Source organism: Atta cephalotes, assembly GCF_000143395.1.
Source record: "Atta cephalotes unplaced genomic scaffold scaffold00090, whole genome shotgun sequence".
Lineage (NCBI taxonomy): Eukaryota > Metazoa > Arthropoda > Insecta > Hymenoptera > Formicidae > Atta > Atta cephalotes.
In genome coordinates, this window is record NW_012130154.1 from 269,497 (window position 1) to 289,756 (window position 20,260).

At 34.4% G+C, this 20,260-nt stretch overlaps 1 protein-coding gene and 1 pseudogene across 1 annotated transcript in view; both read right to left on the reverse strand.

The window, feature by feature from the left end:
* LOC105624846 overlaps nt 1–2,284 on the reverse strand; it is a 21,921-nt pseudogene extending 19,637 nt beyond the window's left edge.
* A 2,503-nt stretch (nt 2,285–4,787) lies between these two features.
* LOC105624834 overlaps nt 4,788–20,260 on the reverse strand; it is a 21,873-nt gene continuing 6,400 nt past the window's right edge. The window contains 5 exon segments of the mRNA XM_012206186.1: nt 4,788–5,195; nt 5,547–5,865; nt 6,340–6,660; nt 6,753–7,528; nt 19,776–19,857. Of these exon segments, the coding sequence (XP_012061576.1) occupies nt 4,788–5,195; nt 5,547–5,865; nt 6,340–6,660; nt 6,753–7,528; nt 19,776–19,857 (1,906 nt within the window).

The following is a 20,260-nucleotide window of genomic DNA, read 5'->3' on the forward strand; positions in this document are numbered from 1 at the left end:
TTACTAATAATATATATATGTGTGTGTGTGTGTGTGTGTGTGTGTGTGTGTGTGTGTGTGTGTGTGTGTGTGTACAGACTGCAACAAATATAAACTTTCCCACGGTAAGCAAATAATAAGTTTATTATTTAGTGAACCTATATAACAGATTATGTCAGCAATATTATAATAATATTACAACGTTCCAGTAATATAATATTACAGCAATGTTATTGTACGTTTCTGTGCTGTAAGGGAAGCATGAACATATTTTATATTTGTATCATTTTTCGTATCTATATATCACCAATCATCTATTAATCTAGCCGGCTTCACCGATTTTTGCACCTATATCATTTTTCACATCTAAATATCATTTTAGGCTGGGCTTCATCAGTCTGGTTTCATATCGCACGATCTTTCTCATAATTTTGGTAATCGATTTAAGCCGAGCTCCACAAAGTGCGCGTTCGATAATTTGGTATTCGATCGGATTTGAAGGGTCTTCAAACGAAACAGGAATCTTCCTATAATCAAAGTCTGGTAACGAGAATCGATCGCATTGTTCCGTGATATGCAATGATATGCAATAGCAGAGACGAGCTAGAAGTGATCTCAATTAACTCTAATTGTAAACAAAGCGTTTACATTTTATCAATGTCGTTGCATATCAAACATACCAAAAACTTTATTTTTGGACTACGAAATGATATAACAATTTTTTTTCATAATCTGTTGTCTTTTAGTAGACTGTACACTTACTAGCTGTCCGTTTTTTCGCCTCTCCAAGATCGTTTTCATCAGTTGACGCACTTTTGCGCTTTCCATCGTCGGAAGTTTTCTTTCTTCATTAAGGGAGAAGTGCCCCTTTTCTGCATCACTAGCCAACGCAGTTTTCTTACTTCCTGACCCCTTAGTCTTACTTAGAAACGCCGTATCTATCTCAGCCTATCTCCTTCCTCTTCCTTTCTATCTTCATGAGCAACCAGATTTTTCTCGTTTTCATGTCGAAGCGATCATGTTCATCTCGCTCAAGTCTTTTGGCCAGTTTGCTCGATATCTCTACCGTAACGTTCTTCTCTTCGACTCGATCCAATCGATTGATCTTTTCTGCACTGTTATCCGGCGATCGCATCTCGCGTTCTTCCCCACGACGATGTTGATAAGGATTCTTTCCAGGATTTCTGTGCACTTTTCTCCTTCTCCTCATCCTCCTCTGTCATCACGTTCTCCGTATCTCTGCTTCTTCTTCTTTTTTAGCCGCGATCTACGATCTGTTCGTTTCTTCTTGCACATCACGTTGAGCCGAGCAGCGATCTTGCTGGTTCTTATCTTCGACCTCGCCGACTTCGCGCTGATGCGGATTATTGTCACGTTTCTCGCGTATTCTTTCTGCCACCTTGTCGGTATTTCTTGTACCATCGTCACTACGTGCTCCACCTGCCGACATTTCTGTTTTTCCGCGCCAAAGTGAACGACTACTTCCATTCGCTTCCGATAGATCTTCAGCGATGATTCCGTCAAGCGTATAGTTTCGATACTGGATCCAATCGGGCGTTCGATTCTTTTCGAATCGACTTCTCTTAAAGTATATGGGACATTACGTTAACGCTTGTCGTATGCTTTTATCGAAGTATTCGGGTTTATCTTAATCTGAATAGTAATGTGACTCTTGTAACGATTCTTGAAAATTATGTGTATCATCTTGACTATTTGTAATTAATCATAACTCTGTATCATTACAATTGTGAATTTCTATAAAGTTCATTTCTTGCAGAGCACTCTTGCATAATAACTTTGGAATAATAAACTTCGTGTTCAACATCAGTGAAAACGACAGAATTTTCAACTTTAATATATCCTACGAAAAAAATAATTAATAAATCACTGCAATTGCAAAGTAAATCTACCTGCAAAATGTGTAATTTAATCGGAAATTAAATGTAACAAAAACCGTTTCTTTAATAGTCAATATTTGGTTTCGCCACAACAATATTTTTTTCTAAAATAAATTGTAATGAAATGAGTATCATTCTTGCTTTTGAAAAGGATATACAAAATTATTAAATCTTTCTCGTTAGGGTATTATGTTAATAACATGTATTTTATACCGCGTATTGCCGAGTTTCATCGTTGATAATACTGTCGCAGAATTTGCAGATTTTTAAATGGGATCGTGTTTCACATGGTCTTTCTCCCTCCATTCGCGAATAAAATTACTCACGAGATTTAGGAGAGTCTTTGTCTGAATATGCGCCGGCAGTTCTGCAATATTACAAGATATTTTATGCAATGCGAAAAGCATCGTGCGAAAAATGCTATCTCTTTCGTGAATTAGCGAGCATAAATAAAAATAACTAAAGAGATAGTTGCTTGCGTAAATCGCAGTGTTTATATAATTTATGAGGTAGCGAAATAATTCTATCTACCGTAATATTGTATTTGCAAGATTTATTCAGCATGTAAAATTGGTGGTACTTGCCTAATTATTTAAATCTGCTACATAATTTACGAAACAGATGTTTATGGTTCATTGCAAATAACTTTTATACAAATAAATGATAATTTATAAGAATTTAATCTCTTTTTAGGAACATACGATTAAAACTTTTTAAATTCTAATATTCTTAATAAAGAAAAAATAATATTTACAGCGATATTTTTAATTAAAAAAGATTTTTTCTTTTGCTATGGATTTAAATTGAAAAAAAGTAATTAAACAAAAAGTGAAATTGTTTTTTCTGATTTAAAAAATATATATTTTTGAAAAAATTAATAAAAAAATTTAATTACAACGTACTTTTCAATTTTTAGCTTTGCACTTTACAATTAAAAATTGTAAAGTCGATGAGTGAAAACAAAGATATTAAACTCAATGTTACAAATTTTTTTATGTTAATAATTAATTCGCATTAAATATTTTTGATAAAATGCAATAATTATCTACTTCGTACAGATTTCAAGAAGAATTACCTAAGAAATTGGAATCCAAAAGTCTATACGATTAAGAAGTATTAGAAAATAAAGAGAAGGAACACAAAGTTATGATCATCAAATACAAATCTTTTTCAGCCGCATCCTTAACTGATAGTGTAAAATTTTAAAAATATCTAAAAATATCTAAAAATTGTGTTGAATATTTTGAGTTTTGCGATTGAAGAAAGAAATACAAAGTATTCTAGTACTAATTCTTTAGCTACATTATTTTTTTTTAATCTATAGGAATGATGGTTAAGAAAAGGCGTAGATTTATATAAATAAAAATGATCATGTAATTAAAATAATTCTCAAACAATTAATTGTAACGAATGTTTTGTGGATACATTTTTCGCGCTAGTATAATAACATATACAACATTTCGCGCATTGTGTGATTTTATATGTTGATATGTATGAATGTATTTATGTATGCGTAGTGTGTGTATGTATGTATTAGTGTATGTTGTACGTGTATGTGTGTGTGCTTAAAACACATACGTAAAACATATTCCCAAATTCCGGGAATATTCCTCGACGAATACCTTAAGTACTAAACGAAGTAAAGTAACGAAAGGGTAATGTCGTACAATTTTGATCAATAAATTAAGTTAGATCGATCAGAGTGTAGAGTTAGAAAAAGGATAGAAAGAGAGAGATAATAAATAGAGTCTTCTCATTGTATCTTAAGCAGCTTAGCGAGCGCGTTCCTCGTTCCAAGAGTGATGATTCTCCATCCTAAATTAAACTTTCAGAGGACGAGCGTTGTGTTTCGATGATTCTGCAGCCCAATTTCGAAACAAACATATTTACCGGGAGCGCTCGGTGAACTGCTTGAGAAGAATTTAAGAACGCGAAATAATGATACCACTGAGCATCGTCGTCGACGTCGGCGTATGACGTCGAGCGTCGCGACGCGAGCTCGCGCGCGGTTCTCCACGGAAGTCGCCAGCATGGGGCACAACAAAAAACACGATGAGGTACAACAAAGACGATAAGAAGAAGAAACATTCGTTGAAGTATACGATGCATGTATAAATAATAGCGTGTACACACGGTGATCGGAGAGATGCGAGATCTAAAAGCGGATCCTGAAGGGCCGTCTGACTATCTGCGCGGCTTATTTACAATGCCCTCCTTAGAGACTACTCTGGCAATTGCGCGATCGATCTCTCGCTCCCTGATACCGAGCTGCCGTCGGGCAGACCGTCGAATAATCGTCGAGAGACGTGGAAATTACGTTGATTGCTACTCGGTGACGCCGCGGTGATCGCGAAGCGATATTCATCGGTATTCATGTGACGCGCGCTCCATCGATCGCGATGATTGGTAGAAAAGCTGATTCCGACCGCGAACGATCGTAAAACACGATCGGTAGAACACGCGTCAGTGACTCCTCTTTCCCGTTTACCTTCCTCTCCTCTCCATTTCGCTATTTCCTCGTCAAATCGCTCATGCTTCCGGGTCTCTTATTTACATCTACTCGAAGATCCCTCTCGTCTTCCTCGTTCAATCGAATTCATGCCCTTTCAACACCGATCTAGTTATTGTCTCCCTCGATTCGACGAGCGCGGTTTGACGCGACTAGATTAGACGCGAAACTATCGGTTACCTAGATGAAAAAGGAGAAAGAGAGAGAAGAGAAACGCGGTTGCAATTTTCGACGAGGAGAATCTCCGACATTTGGTCACGTGTCTTGAGTTCCATTTTGGATGAAATATGGTCCCGAAGCATTGCCCGTCGTCGAGGTCGACGATCCTCCGGAGGGGGATCTCTTCTTTCTCTTCTGCGGCAAATTTTTTTGATTTTGCGCACCGTATATTTTGCGCCTCTTCAGTTAGCGACTTTCACGAACTCCGGGTTCGGCATGCTACAATTCTCAGTTGCGTACGCCGGATGGACGAAGCCATTCCCACCTATCGCAGCGTTTTTGCGGTCCACAGCGCGCACTCTGACAAAGAGGAAGGCTGCGACGAGAGAAGCCACCACAACGACCAGCAGCAACATTACCAAGCCGCCCACGAAACCCGGCAGGCTCATGCAGATCGTCTCTGGATCGGTGGACGCAGCGTTCTGTATGACCACGGTGGTGTCATTGCTAGAGTTCGTAGTGCCCAGCGCAAAGTTGACGTCACCCGGTGCGACCACTTGGATGACCCTCGAAGTGTTCACGTCCGTCATCTCCTGTGCTGCTCGTTTGTATACATGGGTGGAGAATAGGGTCACCGTGTGATAGATATTCTGAAAATCGAGGATAACCTCGTTGTAACATAGAAGAATTCGCGTCATAATAGGATACCGAACGGTACCGTAAAACGCGTTATTGATAATGTATTTGCGAGCTACATTGCATAAATTGAAAAAGAAAGATGATAGTTTATGTTAATAACTTGGCAAATGTCTCTTGTCTTGGAAAACAATCGATGTTGTGTATATTTTTTAAAGCATCTTTCAACTCTTATTAATTTACTCACGTAAATGCTATTTTTAAAATAAATTCTTCACGTCCTTTGAATCGTTTTCATTATTACATATTATATAATGTAGAAAATATAATTATATAATATAGAAAATAGAGATTAGAACACTTACGCTTTCATCATCTTCGTGCGGCTCGTCATGCCTTCGCCTCCTAGCGCCTCTGAGCTCAGCCGGGAAACCTTCAACCGACCTTGGCCGACCTCCAAGGACGACTAGATTACCTTCAAGCTCATCTGTGCCAACGGTTCCTTTTCGCTTTGATACTGTTTGATATGGCGCTGGATGACCGGGCAGAGGAGGCGGAGGGAGGTGAATATTGTCCTGGGGACTTTGGGGTGAGCTGCTCGCCGTAGCGTCACCCGGCGTCGAGCTGGGTGAAGAGGACGAAGTCTGCGCTTGCGGTGCCGGAACGATGTCCGGATTCGGCTCACTAGAAACAGAAATTAATTTATATTTTATGTTTTACAACAATTCGTAGTCTTACTATCCCATTTAATAAATATATTCTCTGAATCTATACTCTCGTAGAAGACATTTAGAAAATATCTAGTGAAAAATGCATGGAAGTCAAAGAAAATCCTAAAAATATATTGAATCATACATTTTTAAGTAACGATTCATATCCGTTAATCCTTATAATGAACGTATTACTTTCAGTATTCTCGCAGAAGATATTCAGAAAATATTTCAATAAAAGATGGAAGTTATGAAGAAAATTCTGAGAATATTTTAAATTATATATCTTCAAATAAAATAAGATATCCTTTTTAGAGGAATATTGTAACTTCCATCAAGAGAAATTTTAATAGATCCAACTGATTTCTTTTTTCGCGAGATTTTAATGACCGCTTCATAGAAAAGCTTTCTTCAATAACTACACGTTAATGCTCATCCGCTTTCTCACCTGTACGACCCGGCCGGTCCGCTGGGATGTCGCGGATCAGGATATGCTGCCGGCGGTACGCCGTATTCGGGCACAGGTGGGGTTCCGTACTCCGAAGAAAGACCTTGCGAGACCGGTGCGCCATATTCGTGAGTAATACCGCCGGCAGGTGCGCCGTACTCGAGACCAGGATGTCCACACTTGGGCTCAGGGCAATTGTACCGGCAGACTTGAATTACGCACTGGAAGTGGACGTTCATGCTGTCGGGGAATTTGAAAGCTTGGAAATAGGCGAAGCTAACGACTGACGCACTCGGGCCGAAGTTCTTGATCTTCTGGAACCTGCGGAAGAAATGTAATTTCGTATTCTTCTCCTTTGAAGAATATAAATGATTGTTAGCGATATAATATATCATTATAATATTAGGACTCACCTGGACATGATCTTCGGCCTGACTACGCAACCGTACTGATCGACCAATTGAATCGGTGCCCTCTTGCCATCATGAGCGACGCAATTTCTCACTAGCATGTCGAACTTGTTCTCATCGTCCTTGATAGCCAGTACCATCGTCATGGTTTGACCGATTTTAACGATACCGGAGACTTCGCTAGCCCAAGGACCTTTACCGACCTGTATCTGCATCCAACACTGCAGGTTGTCGCCGAGGAAGTTGGCGGTAACGGCGTGTAGCATATCAACCTGGAATGGCCTGAAAGTGACCGCCTTCTCGTAGAAGTCGTACCAAGTACAACGCAGCTTCCTCGCTTGATCCCACACTTCCTGCACGTACGGATCATATTGTACGATAATTGTATTTTCCACGTAGCTACCGGATGGCGTTGGGGCGCCATAAGCAGCGACATTGTGATTCGCCGACGAGCTCATGCCGCATGAATTGAGGAAGATCTCGAAGGTTGCACTCAAGTGGCCAGTACCAGGCTTCAAGTGAACACAGTGCGGATCCGAGTAGAAGCCTTTACTGAAGATCATACCGTAGAACGGCCGATCGAACTCGATGTTTACTCGCATGTGCGTTTTCTCGCATTGCACCTGCAGATGCTTGATCTGTGGAGTATCAGGTGACGCCAGCGGCCAATTTTCTTCGTGGGCGACTGGTGGACCATATTGAGCTGGAGCCCCATAGACGGATCTGTGTTCCAGAGGCAACGCACTGCTGTCAACCAACGGTGCTTCACTTCGTACACTCTAATATAACAGAAGCAAATAAAAACTATATATAAATATAAAAAAGTAAGTGTAAATATAAAAAGTAAAAATATGAGAATGATGCGATTAATAATAAAACATGAAGAAAAATTATCTTCTTGGTAAACTTTACACTAAGATACAAATATGGCTACTTGAATGAAACTTTTTCAATTTGCGTATTAAGTACAACGTTGCATAAATATAATGTGTCACAACTTTGAAGACTTTTCAGTTGCAATACAATGACGGTGATTTACATCGTTACCCTTTTCAAGATCTTGCACGTACACGTTTCAAAACTGTCTTGTTCTTATAATGGAGATTCCATTAAAGTTTTAACCGAATCGTGCAATACATGATCGTGACAAAAAGTAATAATTCACCGTCTTTCTTCGTCATTTCGACTCCTTTCTTTCGACATTCCAACAAATACTTTTGCTGGATATATTTCGGTCTTTCTGGAATTACAATAAATGAATTACAATAAAATTTAATCGCGCAGCGAACATTATAAAATAAAATTACGGAAATAACGTTTTTGCTAAAGTATCTAAAAAGTTATACATGTGAAAATAATTTTGTTGGATTATATCAAATAATTATGTAGAATGCTTAAGCTGCTAGTTACTAGAATATCAAAACTTTTTGTAATATTGCTTATTATACTTGAACATCCTACATCATTATTTTGATAGTCTAAATAATTATTTTCTGATCCGTATCTAGCTACTAAATTTTTAGATACTTTAGCAAAATTGCTCTTTCCATGTAAATATAAAAGTGTGAAGCAGTATTAAAAATTTCATGAATGTCGCCGATTGTCGCAATCTTTCACATAATGCCAATCGAACATAATTTACAACTGTTGAAATTCCGTAGAATCTTGTGGAGGAACTTCCTTGAGAAAAGCGCTTCCGAATTCTACCTCCTTAAAGTTCACCGTATCAAAAGAACATTTGAGAAAAAAATGAACTTTTCACATTTTTCTTTCCTTTTTCTTATATAGTTCATTTTTTTACAGGCTAAGCTAGTACGAGTAAAGATAAATTCTAACAAACTTTTAATAAAAAGATTATTTTGTAAAATATATTGAAAGAATTAACATTAATCGCACTGCAAACATTGTAATATAAAATTAAAATATTCTAAATTATGGCTTGTCCTTTTATGATTTAGCATATATTATTTAATAAGATCCAAGCTAATTTATAAATTAAAAATCAGTGAAAAGAAATTTTTTATTTATGAATGGACAAGTCATAGACTTAAGATTAGAATATCTTAATTTTATTTTATAACATTTTATTTTATAACATTCGCAGTGCGATTGATGTTAATTCTTCCAACATATTCTATAAAATCTTTCTATTAAAAATAAGCTATAATATGCTGATTTAATTTATTTCGCGTGGAATATGAATCGTTGTGCGACAAGTAGCGTATGTTAATAATGCTTGAAAATATGCTGATAAAAAAACGTGACTGAAAATGCGTGTACTGTTCGCCAAAGAAACATTCGTCGAGAGGAATCGAATACGAGCTCACAGAAGGTAGGAGCGACGAGCCAGCCGACTCCCTCGAGCAATTTTGTATTCTGATTTGGCAGAATTGCAGGAGGATAATTACGCGAATCTGCGTACCGAGACCAATGTCTTCACTTCCGCCAGGAGATCGTTCTAAATACAATTTTACTTGCAGCACAGTGCACCTATCGTATCCTTCCATGCTTTCCCCAATTTGACACGCAACTCTAAACATTGCTTTATCATTAACTTAATATTAACATCGAGTACAACTTACATTTGATTCCGTGACACGAATCTTGTGTGAATGATTGAGTAGATGTACACTTATCGTTTTTATTGCAATTAACGTAATGTAAAAATAACAATTGTAAATTCATAAAGCAAATCTCATTTGCGTGCTAACAAGATATCATGTTTTATTGAAGAAAAAAATAAGAAGAAAATAAAGAATTACGCGGAAACTGCAGTATATTTAGAGACAATTGTATTAAAATTAGACCTCGTCATATACCAATTGCAACAATTTCCATTATGAGGTAATTACGGAAACCAAATGTTCACGTTTATGCATACATAATCATAAATTAGGTCACATAAATCTTATAGCAGTAATGCAGTCGTTAATTTCTAAACAGTGCACTATTGATTTGTATCTGTTATTAACATAAATTAATTGATTATTAATTTATATATTTATTAATAGTTAATATTAATTATTAACATAAATAGATGTTATTAACATAAATTAATTAATATTAATGATAAATCGAATATCTACATTTCTTATAAATAATATATCACAGTTTAAAAAATATTTAAGATGGAAAATTGCAGAGATTTACCTAAAAAAAGTGATCTTGCAATTATAGCGAAAATTATTTAAGTACGAAAAATTAGCTAAAATATACAAATTTCTAGCAAGTATTACGATATTGAATATGTATACATGACAGAGATAGAGACTTAGATTTATGCTATAAATTCTATACGTATGATATATAATTTTCTATCAGATACAAAAAACAACAATAATTCTAACTGGAGCAGCAAAATATTTTTTTGCGTGTTCTATATACAAGAATATATTGTCCTGAAACTTACATACTCTTATACTCTTAAACCTGAAGGAATCGCTATTAAATTATTTGAAGCATTCAATCTCGAAATGGAAAAATTCAATTTTCTTCATAATCTCTCTTTCCTACTTATCTCGATAATACGGTCATGATTTTCTGAAAAAAACCGAGGCAGTTACTCGCATACTATTTGGAGAACGCTGAAAGGGAAGGCATCACTGTAAACAGAAGGCATCACGTCGTGCGTTAATCGTTGAACGATACCGTGACAGACAAATGACAGTAATGATTCATCACTTTACGGCGGTTTGTAAGCTGGGCAGGTCGATGGTATACGCATACCTGTCCGCTTTCTTGTTCTACTTGCACCTGCGCCTGATCAGGTTCATGGACTTTCTGAATAGAAAAGAACGGCGCGGAACCGGTCGGTATAATCGAAATCACGATCCGCTACGATCGTATGAAGTTAAGTGAGCGCGATCTTCTCTTTCTGCCGGTCCGCCGAATTTCCAGCACGAATGTGTCTTAATCAAGCATATGTTGGGAGCCAATTAGTCCGTGAATATCTTCATGAATAAAATATCTGTACTTGCTATCTCTAATGTTATGGTTCTTAGTTTATTGAAATTTTATTTAATTTCACTCTATTACATTTTCTTGTGTCACTCTATTAATCTTCTCGAGTTTCTAAATGAGTTCAAAATACGATTACAATTTTCAGGAATCGTGAAATGTAATGTTTCTAATATTAAAAAAATAACTTTCACAAGGAATCATTAACCTTAATATTAAACCCGGTTATCATAATACCATGATAGACCATTAATCTTAAGAAGAAATATATCTTCATATTGGTTTTCATACTTGAAAACAATCTATTTAAAGCCAATGAATAATATCGTTTAACTTAAAAGTTTAACACTAAAAGAAAACAATTTTGCTGAAGTATCTAAAATTTTAACTAGATGCAAATCTAAAAATAATTTGTTGAACCATGAAAATAATTACTTGTGTAGAGTGCTCAAGCCGTTTGCTAGAATGTCAAAACTTTTTTACAGCATTGCTTATCATACTTGAATTTCTACATCATTTAATAATCCAACAAAATTATTTTCAGATCTAAATTTTTAGATACTTCAATTTTCGATTATTTTTTCCATGTATAAAAAATGATATGAAAGATTATTTTAAAGTTACTTATCTTAATTTTAAAATATCTTAATATAAATGCAAAATCTCCTAGTTTCATTTTATTATACAAAATTAAGAACGTAAGGAATGGAAAGCGCAATTCAAATATTTTGCAATCTTCAAATAATTTGAATATTCCAATTTTATGCAGTTTCAAAGACATTCGAATTAACTTAAAAACTTATCTTCCTTTTTTTTCTTAAACGAGACACGCCAACAACGGTCGAAGAACATGTATAGCAGAAGACGAGAAACTGGTTTCACTTTTCCATTGTCACCAGACGACAAATTATTCGCAATTGGACAACGTACTTTCACCGAATCACGTGTGCAGAACGAGCATCTTAATTGTTACGGATGACGCCTTGGCATTCGTCCATGCCAATTTCAGTGGTTCTGCTTTAATCTGCACGCGCATTTTGCACAATACCGGTATTGACTGCCATTTAATAGGTTGAGTGCTACGGCGGACTACTAGTATTCGATATTTTACTTTGACGGTATTTTTACCTTCTTTACATTGCATGCACGAAAGCGCTGGCTAACATCAACTTTTGAGACGAAAATGTTGGATGCTTTTTATAAATTCGAGTATTGATTTTATACTTTTTATTAATATATATTACTATATACCTATATTTGAAGATAACATTAAGCATTTTAGATCGAGCTTCTAGATCGAAGCTCGATATCATTGTATAATTATTTTGTAGAATATTATTTAAACAATTAAAAACAAACAGTTTGAAGGCTCAATATATAGTAATCTTCAAGCGATTAGTTATATTGTGCAATAATATCGATCATCTAGAAACTACTTTATACATCTTAATTTTAACATTTTCTTAATACACTTAATATATTAGTTTATACTTTACATATAACATTTTAAGGAAAATAACCAAAATATCTAAAATTAAAAATTCAGATGAGTATCAATATGGGCACAATGAGCCAAGCATAAGATTAAAATTTATGTATTAAACAATTTTATAGTTATATAAATATAGAAATATAAAACTTTCTTTCTCTAAAAGAAAACAAAGTTTTTTCAAAAGATGTGATCAATGGTGATCGATATGGTGCGAAAATACAATGACTATCATTTCTGTTCGGAAGATATTTTAATTATGGAAATTTAATTCATGAGCGGTACGTATATTCGCATACAAATTCGGACTTTCTCCCGTTTAGAAAGCATGGAATTTCTGCGGGTCCAGGTAGTGTACTTTCGACACAGCCCGGTATCAAAAGCGAGATAACAAATTTTCACAGGGAGAAACTTCCAAGTTGTAACACAAGCGATGTCTCTTCGCCTGTATATGGTGATGAAAAAGTAGGCCGGGTCAGTCAACGTGTGGACGGCGGTACCTACATGTCGCATACGTTTCGATAAGGCTATTATGCGGAACATTCGATGTCGGACATTGATGTGCAGTAATCGCGAAAAATTCAGCGACATTGACTCACGTTCCGCAAAATGATATAATCGTATTTTCATTTGATCACGATTCGTCAGTTGCGCATTTATGAAACAAGATCTAATTACATTCTAAGCATAAATTAACAAACCAATTCCCATTAACCATGACTTTTATGAATTTGAGTTACTAATAACCGTGAGTTACAAATTAATGCTATGTCAAATTCTACTCAATTTGAATTATTCTTAATCATATCTATTAGGTCATTACTCTTATCCAATATATCGTTAATTTAACTAAAAACAGCAGAGTAAATTTGACTCAAATTCAGCTTATTATTTATTAAGTGCATACATTAATGTAGACGTCGTTTACTTTGAAAATAATCTTAAAAATGGATTAATTTATATTTTGATACACATGGAATTTAATAATAACAAAATATTATTTAATTCAAGTTGGGCATCATTGCTTTTACACTGTTAAACTTTTAACGTCGAATTTAACTTTATTTAAGTTATCACTACTTCTACTCAATATATCGTTATTTTATACTAAAACAATGGTTAAATTTGACACTATATAGTTATTAAATGTTTTAGTTAAAAACAACGATATATTGAGTAGGAGTGGTGACTTAAATAAAATTAAATTTGACAGATTTAACAATATAATTGTGTAAAATTGAGTGTTAATAAATAATCATATGATATATGTATTTGTAGCAGTGGTACGTATTGATAATATAAAGAATGAAGTAATTGTGTCAGAAAGTAATGAGGGTATTAAAATATTATATGGAGCGCTTATCTTTATCCAAGTAAAATGAAAGACATTGATCGTTCTAGTTCAAGGTGCTAATATTATCTACATTAACAGTCGACGATTTATAACTCTGCAGCTTATAAATTATTTCTACGAATTATTCCTCATATCTGATGAATCGAAAATTTACTTTTAATAAAGAAAATCTTGCCAAAAATTAAAAAATTAGCACTCGGAACGAAAATAAAACAAGAATTGAAAACAGTAACATGTTGCGGCTTTATTCTTTATCCATTTTTACGGTAACGGTATTTTATAGAAATGAGCGGTCTACATAGAGTGGGATAAGTTCCGACGCTCTACGCAGATTTAACTTACAGATTAGCCACTTTGGGTAATCCTCAAACCTAAATTGTTAACGTTTTTTCGAGGTATCGCGAGCGCGGGAAGACGATGATGAATCGCGCGATCTAATTAAGAGCGGGCGATTAATGCCACAGCAATACATGGTATACAAAGTACGCGTGCGAACCAGGCTGAGAACTGTAGCGGGCGTGCACTTTCGCGGAATAAAACTCGTCGGCCGGGATTTTAATTAAAGAGGAATACCGCTGTGCGCGTCGGCACTATGAAACGATGATGCATCAAGTGCGCGAAACATCACGACTGCAAATTTGGCGACGAGCAATCTCGCAACTCCTGTGTTAACTTTTATCTACGGTTAAGCCTCACAACATTCATTCGCATGTCGATAACTCTTCGCGTGATTAAAATTTCATTCCGTAGACACTGATGAAATTTAATCTTATACAACTGTATGGGAATACGATGTTGTAAAATGATAGGTTGATTGTAGAAATTTTTCACAAATCTTATGGCAAGAATATATCATAATCAAATAATTAATATGAAAAATTTATTTATATATAATTGTTCGCCGGCAATTGGAATCTTTAAAGACATCATCGATATTTTCATTGTGAATATTAATAGATAAATTTAAATCTATAAAAAATAAGTAAAATGTTGTCCGACTATTATGATGGTATATAAAACTCGTTAAAGCTTTAACAAGTATATCGAAATTTTTTTAGAACTTTTTCTATAAACCGGAACAATAAAAAGTTTGCTTTGTTTGTCAAAGATCCCTATTGCTAACGAGAAAGTTAAAATTCATATTGTCGGCAGAGGAATAATATACTAATTTTTATATACATCAACAATAAAAAATAATAATTCTTTCCCGCGTAAAGAAAGTGTACACAAGTGTAATTTCCAAAATGCAATTTTCAAGGTGGAATTTTAGCGAATAATATACGGTACAATGCAACGTTCTTTATCTTTAACTACAATTTTTTCGATGTAATCCAATTAAAATTGCTCCATTTTTTGCTATTCCTTTATTGAGGCTCGCTTCTCAAAAATATTTTATATTAACATTTGTTCAATTCCTGAATGCAAGCAATAAATTTGAGATGGAGCACTTTAATATGAAAAAGCTCTGCGTTCATATAAAGGCAAAATGCTATGCAGAGGAAAGTAAGAATTAAAAAAAAATTAATTCCGGTAGACAAATTAGTGTGCAATTAAAATCTGTTCTCGAAAACAAAAATTATTTTAAGCATCGCCAAAGTCTTTGAAATGCTGCCGTCTGTAGGAATTATAAAGTTAAAAAAATAAAAAAAAAACAAGAAAAATCAATAATAATATTAATACGATACAATTTATGAGATAGAATTTTAAGAAATTCAACAGACATTATTACTATAACACATTATATGTATATTCTATGATTAAATAGAAACGTAAGAGACGTTACAATATATCTTTGCAGCTTTAGAATGGCTTAAACTTAAATTTAAAAATCTAGGAATCTGTGAGAACATAAATCCGTCAGAAAAATAATAAATATAAGTGTCTTATAAATATAAGGTACGACAAAAATTAAAACTTTATTATATTGTATTTGTTTACAGTATTTTTATAAAAGGAAAATAATACATATCGCATTATCTGCAGAAAATCTTTCTTTGAAAAACTGACAACACTATCTTCTCAATCGCATTTATTCTCAAAGAACACGTAGATGCAAATGCATCCTGTCGGACAAATAAAATGCAATTAAAATTATATAGGCCAATTAAAGCGATATTTCAATTGTAGAATCATCATCGATGGTTAGTTGGAATGACATGGGAGAGACCACTAACAATTTCAAATTACAAGATCACTAAGCTGACTACCGGAACGAGTGCAATGGGAAGCGCTCTGTGGTCATCCACAAGATTGCACTGTTGTTTAGAGTCGCAAATACAGGGAACACTTCATTCTCATTCATTACAACTTGTCAATGGCGGTCTAACAACGTCTAAGAAAACTTTCAATGCTAAATCACATATATTAACTCTTTAAAAGATGGAACAATCACTTCCCTCCTGTTATTTCTATTCCAATCGCATATTTTTAATCTAGTTTAGTTATTACAAATTCTTGTAGATATTTAAAAAATATAAAACGCGAATAAATAGAATAAATATATCAAGAACAATTCTTCAAATAATTTATTGCTAATAATTTTAATTTTACATTTACGCATTACAGCATTAATAATTTATATTTGTATTTGTACAATTAATTGTGAAATATTGTCAACATAGTTTAAAGAACAGCCTGAAGAAATTATCGATATAATGATGCACTATCCAAACATTTACTTTCGTAACTGTTCATTAATGTTTTATTTTAACAAATAGAATTCTAAAATATTTTAATTACTCTTATATTAATTATATAAAACTTGTCTATTTTTTAATTAGAAAAACTAACTAATTAATTAAGAAGAATTAAACCGTTGCGATTACATGTTTCAAATTTGCTTCGTATGAATTAATAATTCATAAATTAATAATAAATTTAATTAATATATAGAAATCAACTCAAATTAAATATGCAATATGCAATGCACCCCAATAAATATTCTTGCCAAGCTCTTAAAGAAGCTAATAATAATATTATTGATCGTTTGATATAAAACATGTACTAAAGCACATTATTTGGGATAGAGAAAGGAAGAGAAACACACAAATAGATATTAGAGAAAGATAGAGACAAGAGAGATGATGGAAGAAAAAGAGAAAAAGCATGAGAAGCGGAGAGAGAAGCGGGAGGACGAAAGAAGGTAACTGATGAACGATGAAGAGAGAGAAAGAAGAAGTGAAGATAGCGGGAAACAGAAGAAGAGAGAGTACCGTCTAGAGAATATAGTTGAAAGAGGGCATTGCGTCCGGCGCAGTGACCTACTATCTTCGGTTCGACGGCTCGGCTATATAGTCAGCGGTTAGAGTATGTAGTGTATACACAGAAGAGCACGCACGACAGAGTGTGTATGACAGGTACATACACAAGAGGCGTAAATGTGGATGCGCCGGCCGCGTATTTCCTCCTACTTTATCTTCCGCCGTTGTATGTACGACGGTTGCATTCGGCGTTATTATATCGGTGTATACTACTGTCACGCTGCTGCGCAGAAAGGAAACACGTAAATTAGCGTGTACACCCTCCTGCATCTGATGCGGCTCATCGCCTCTGTTTGCTCGTTTCTTCGATAAATCTCGAAATATTGAAGCCAATTATAAATTGGACGGCTGTACGCGCTAGTTTCTCGCAGCGCGACTCTCATTTGATTCTCACTGTGTTTTCTCCCATCAGTTATTATGTTAAACGTTGTTACGCTCAACGTCTCTCCCTCTTTACGGTGTTTTGTTGTAGAGAATGACTGCATATAATCAGATAAATAATGCAAGTAAACGAAACAAGCACAGAGATTTGATCTTCGTGGCTATGAAATAAAGCAAATGCAGAGACCTTTTTTTACTTTTTAAAAATTAATTATGTTATGCTATTTAGCGCGAAACTCATCAGACATTATTTATTTATTTATTTATCATTTGCAGAAATACTAACATAAATTGTCTTGATTAATTGAATTATTAAAGCAATGTTATACTGATGCTGTAAAATCGATTTCTCATTCAGCGGAGCAGTACACATAAAAAAACTTCTATAAATGAAAACCGCACATGAAATAAAAAAGGCTATAAGAATGGAATAGTTTAAAGAATATTAATCTTCTCAAAATCGAATCGTCTTTCTGCGTTATTCTTTTTCGTTTATATTTTCTTTTTAACTTTTAACCACTGCGGTCTACGTGAGAAAATATAGTATGAAAATGTACACGCGAACGATTTTGCTGAAGTATCTAAAAAATTAAATAGATATAGATACGACAATAAATTTTATTAGTTTATCAAAATAATTATATGGAAAACTCCTATGGAAAGATTGCTCAAAACTTTTTATAGCATTGCTCGTTATACTTAAATTCCCTAGATAATTATTTTGATGTCCAACAAAATTATTTTCAGATCTATATTTAATTCGTTAGATATTTAATTTGTTAGATATATAAAAATTTATTCCATCAAAATTTAATCTATCCAACAATTTAGATATTTAATCTATCAGATATTAAATCTCTAAATTATGTTAAATTAAAATCGTTCCTCTCCATATAAAATTATATGATGTAATTGCCCTATCGACGATATCCTCTCAAAAATAATTAATTCAGTTTCCACGCGGAGAAATGAATTCTTACACAAGTGAAGAGTGGGAATAATCCACAAGACGATCATTCGTTAACAAGCGTCCCCGCAACGTATCCGTATTTACCGATTAAACGACGCAGTCAAGCCACTTCATTCAGACTTTTGCCTCAGAAAGCATCAGCATCGCGGATTATATGTGGCACAGGCACAGCTCGCGGCTACGGTGATTCCTCTTAAGCATTAACTTAACGTTGTGTTGATTCTCGGCCAGCAACACGTGCACACGTCGCATAGCGGTTCCGGAGATACGCCAAACATCAATGAAGTATCACTTTTTGCGAGGGATCGAATGAATTTTTTAACGGTTACATCAGTTTTTTTAATGGTCATTGAAACATACGTCGATCGTCTCGTCAATTATCTGCGAACAACTCAAGTTCGGCGATTCCTTGCGAATTAATTTTTATGCGTGGGATGATGGTTTTTTTAACACGATAAGTAGATTCGAGGATTCGAGAACGCTTGAATCTGAGCGAAGTTTTCAATAAAAAGAAGAATGCTCTGCAAGTCCGATAAATACCGGGAATGTTTGTTAGTTTTTTCAGTTTTAGACTCTCCGAGGAGTGTCGATTATCCAGAAAATAAGCATCGCATAAAAATTCTTGTAATTGCTACCATCAGCAAAATTCATTATATTGTCTCTATGATATACGTGCTTCCACTTGACAGATTTAATCAATATTGAAAGCATACGATGCCGACATTGTTGCAGGCTATAATTATGAGACGTTGGACGTCGCGTCGCGCCGGTAATTCTATTTCTAAACGTGTATAATTCACAAAACGTCACAAAACGTAAAGATACAATGTACACACTACAGGTGCGTAAATAACTTCACCCATTTTACGCGTCGCGGCATAACGGTTATCGTATTAACAACCTGTCTGTCACTTCAAAAGGGGGAGAGAATGCGTTCTAACCGCGAGTAGTAATCTTCGTTGTTCAACTGAGAATTATTGCGCAGTGAAATTACAATGTCGATCGTCGTGGCAAATTTACCGTGGGGTATTATGAACGGACTTATTGCGCGACGCAATAGGGAATACAGTATATAATCGGTCTCTTGCGGAATTAGAAAATTGATGGTGTATTTGTCAGATTGATTCGTTCGATTTATTTGCGGAACAATTTCGCGAAACGTCTATCAAACTCTATTATGCCTATAAGGAAATGAAAAAGCTTTCAAACTCTTAACAATTGTTAATTAATGAAATATAATAATAATTTTATTTATCTTCCTTTATTTTAAAATAATTAATAATTATTTTGAAATAAATAAGAGATATTCGTGAGTATTATCAAGTAATTTAATATATCTACTTATTTATTTAGAAAAAAAGGAAGATAATTAAATAAATAAAGTAAAGACAAATAAATCATAATTAATTATTAATCAATAAGTCATTCATTATTAAAAGTTTGAAAGCTTTTTCATTTATTTTTTTATGAAAAATAAGCTGAGTTTCAAACTGTCGAAATTTTTGTAAGATTTATAAAGATATTGCTTCATGCCCAATTAATTGTAATTATTATTAATATACAAGAAAGCAATTTAATTCTATGATTTATTAATTTTTGAGAAAACTTCACTCACGTCCAATAGTAAGGGCAGCAATAAAAGAAAGGCCGTCTTCCGTATATTCCGCCACGTCCTCTCCATCATGTGCGTGTCCTCTCTGTAATAATACAAAAAAAACCTGAAGAATTGATAGTTACATTATCGTGAGTCTTACATAATCTATCCAAAAAGAATAAATTTTTAAATAACTTTTGATCGTCGATAACATGAGTTCACAATGATATGATGTTATTCATTAAAATAGATAAATTTAATAATGTGCAATATAATATTGATCAAATAAGATTTTAATTCAATTAAGAATGCCAAAGTAACGACATAATTAAAGCATAACCGTTAATTTTATCATAGGTTGAACGAGTGTGTGTGTGTGTGTGTGTGTGTGTGTGTGTGGTGGGTGGGGGTGGGGTGTGCGTGTCGTGTCGTACGTACGTCGTCGTACGTCGTACGTACGTGTCGTACGTACGTAACGTACGTAGTAGTACGTACGTACGTACGTA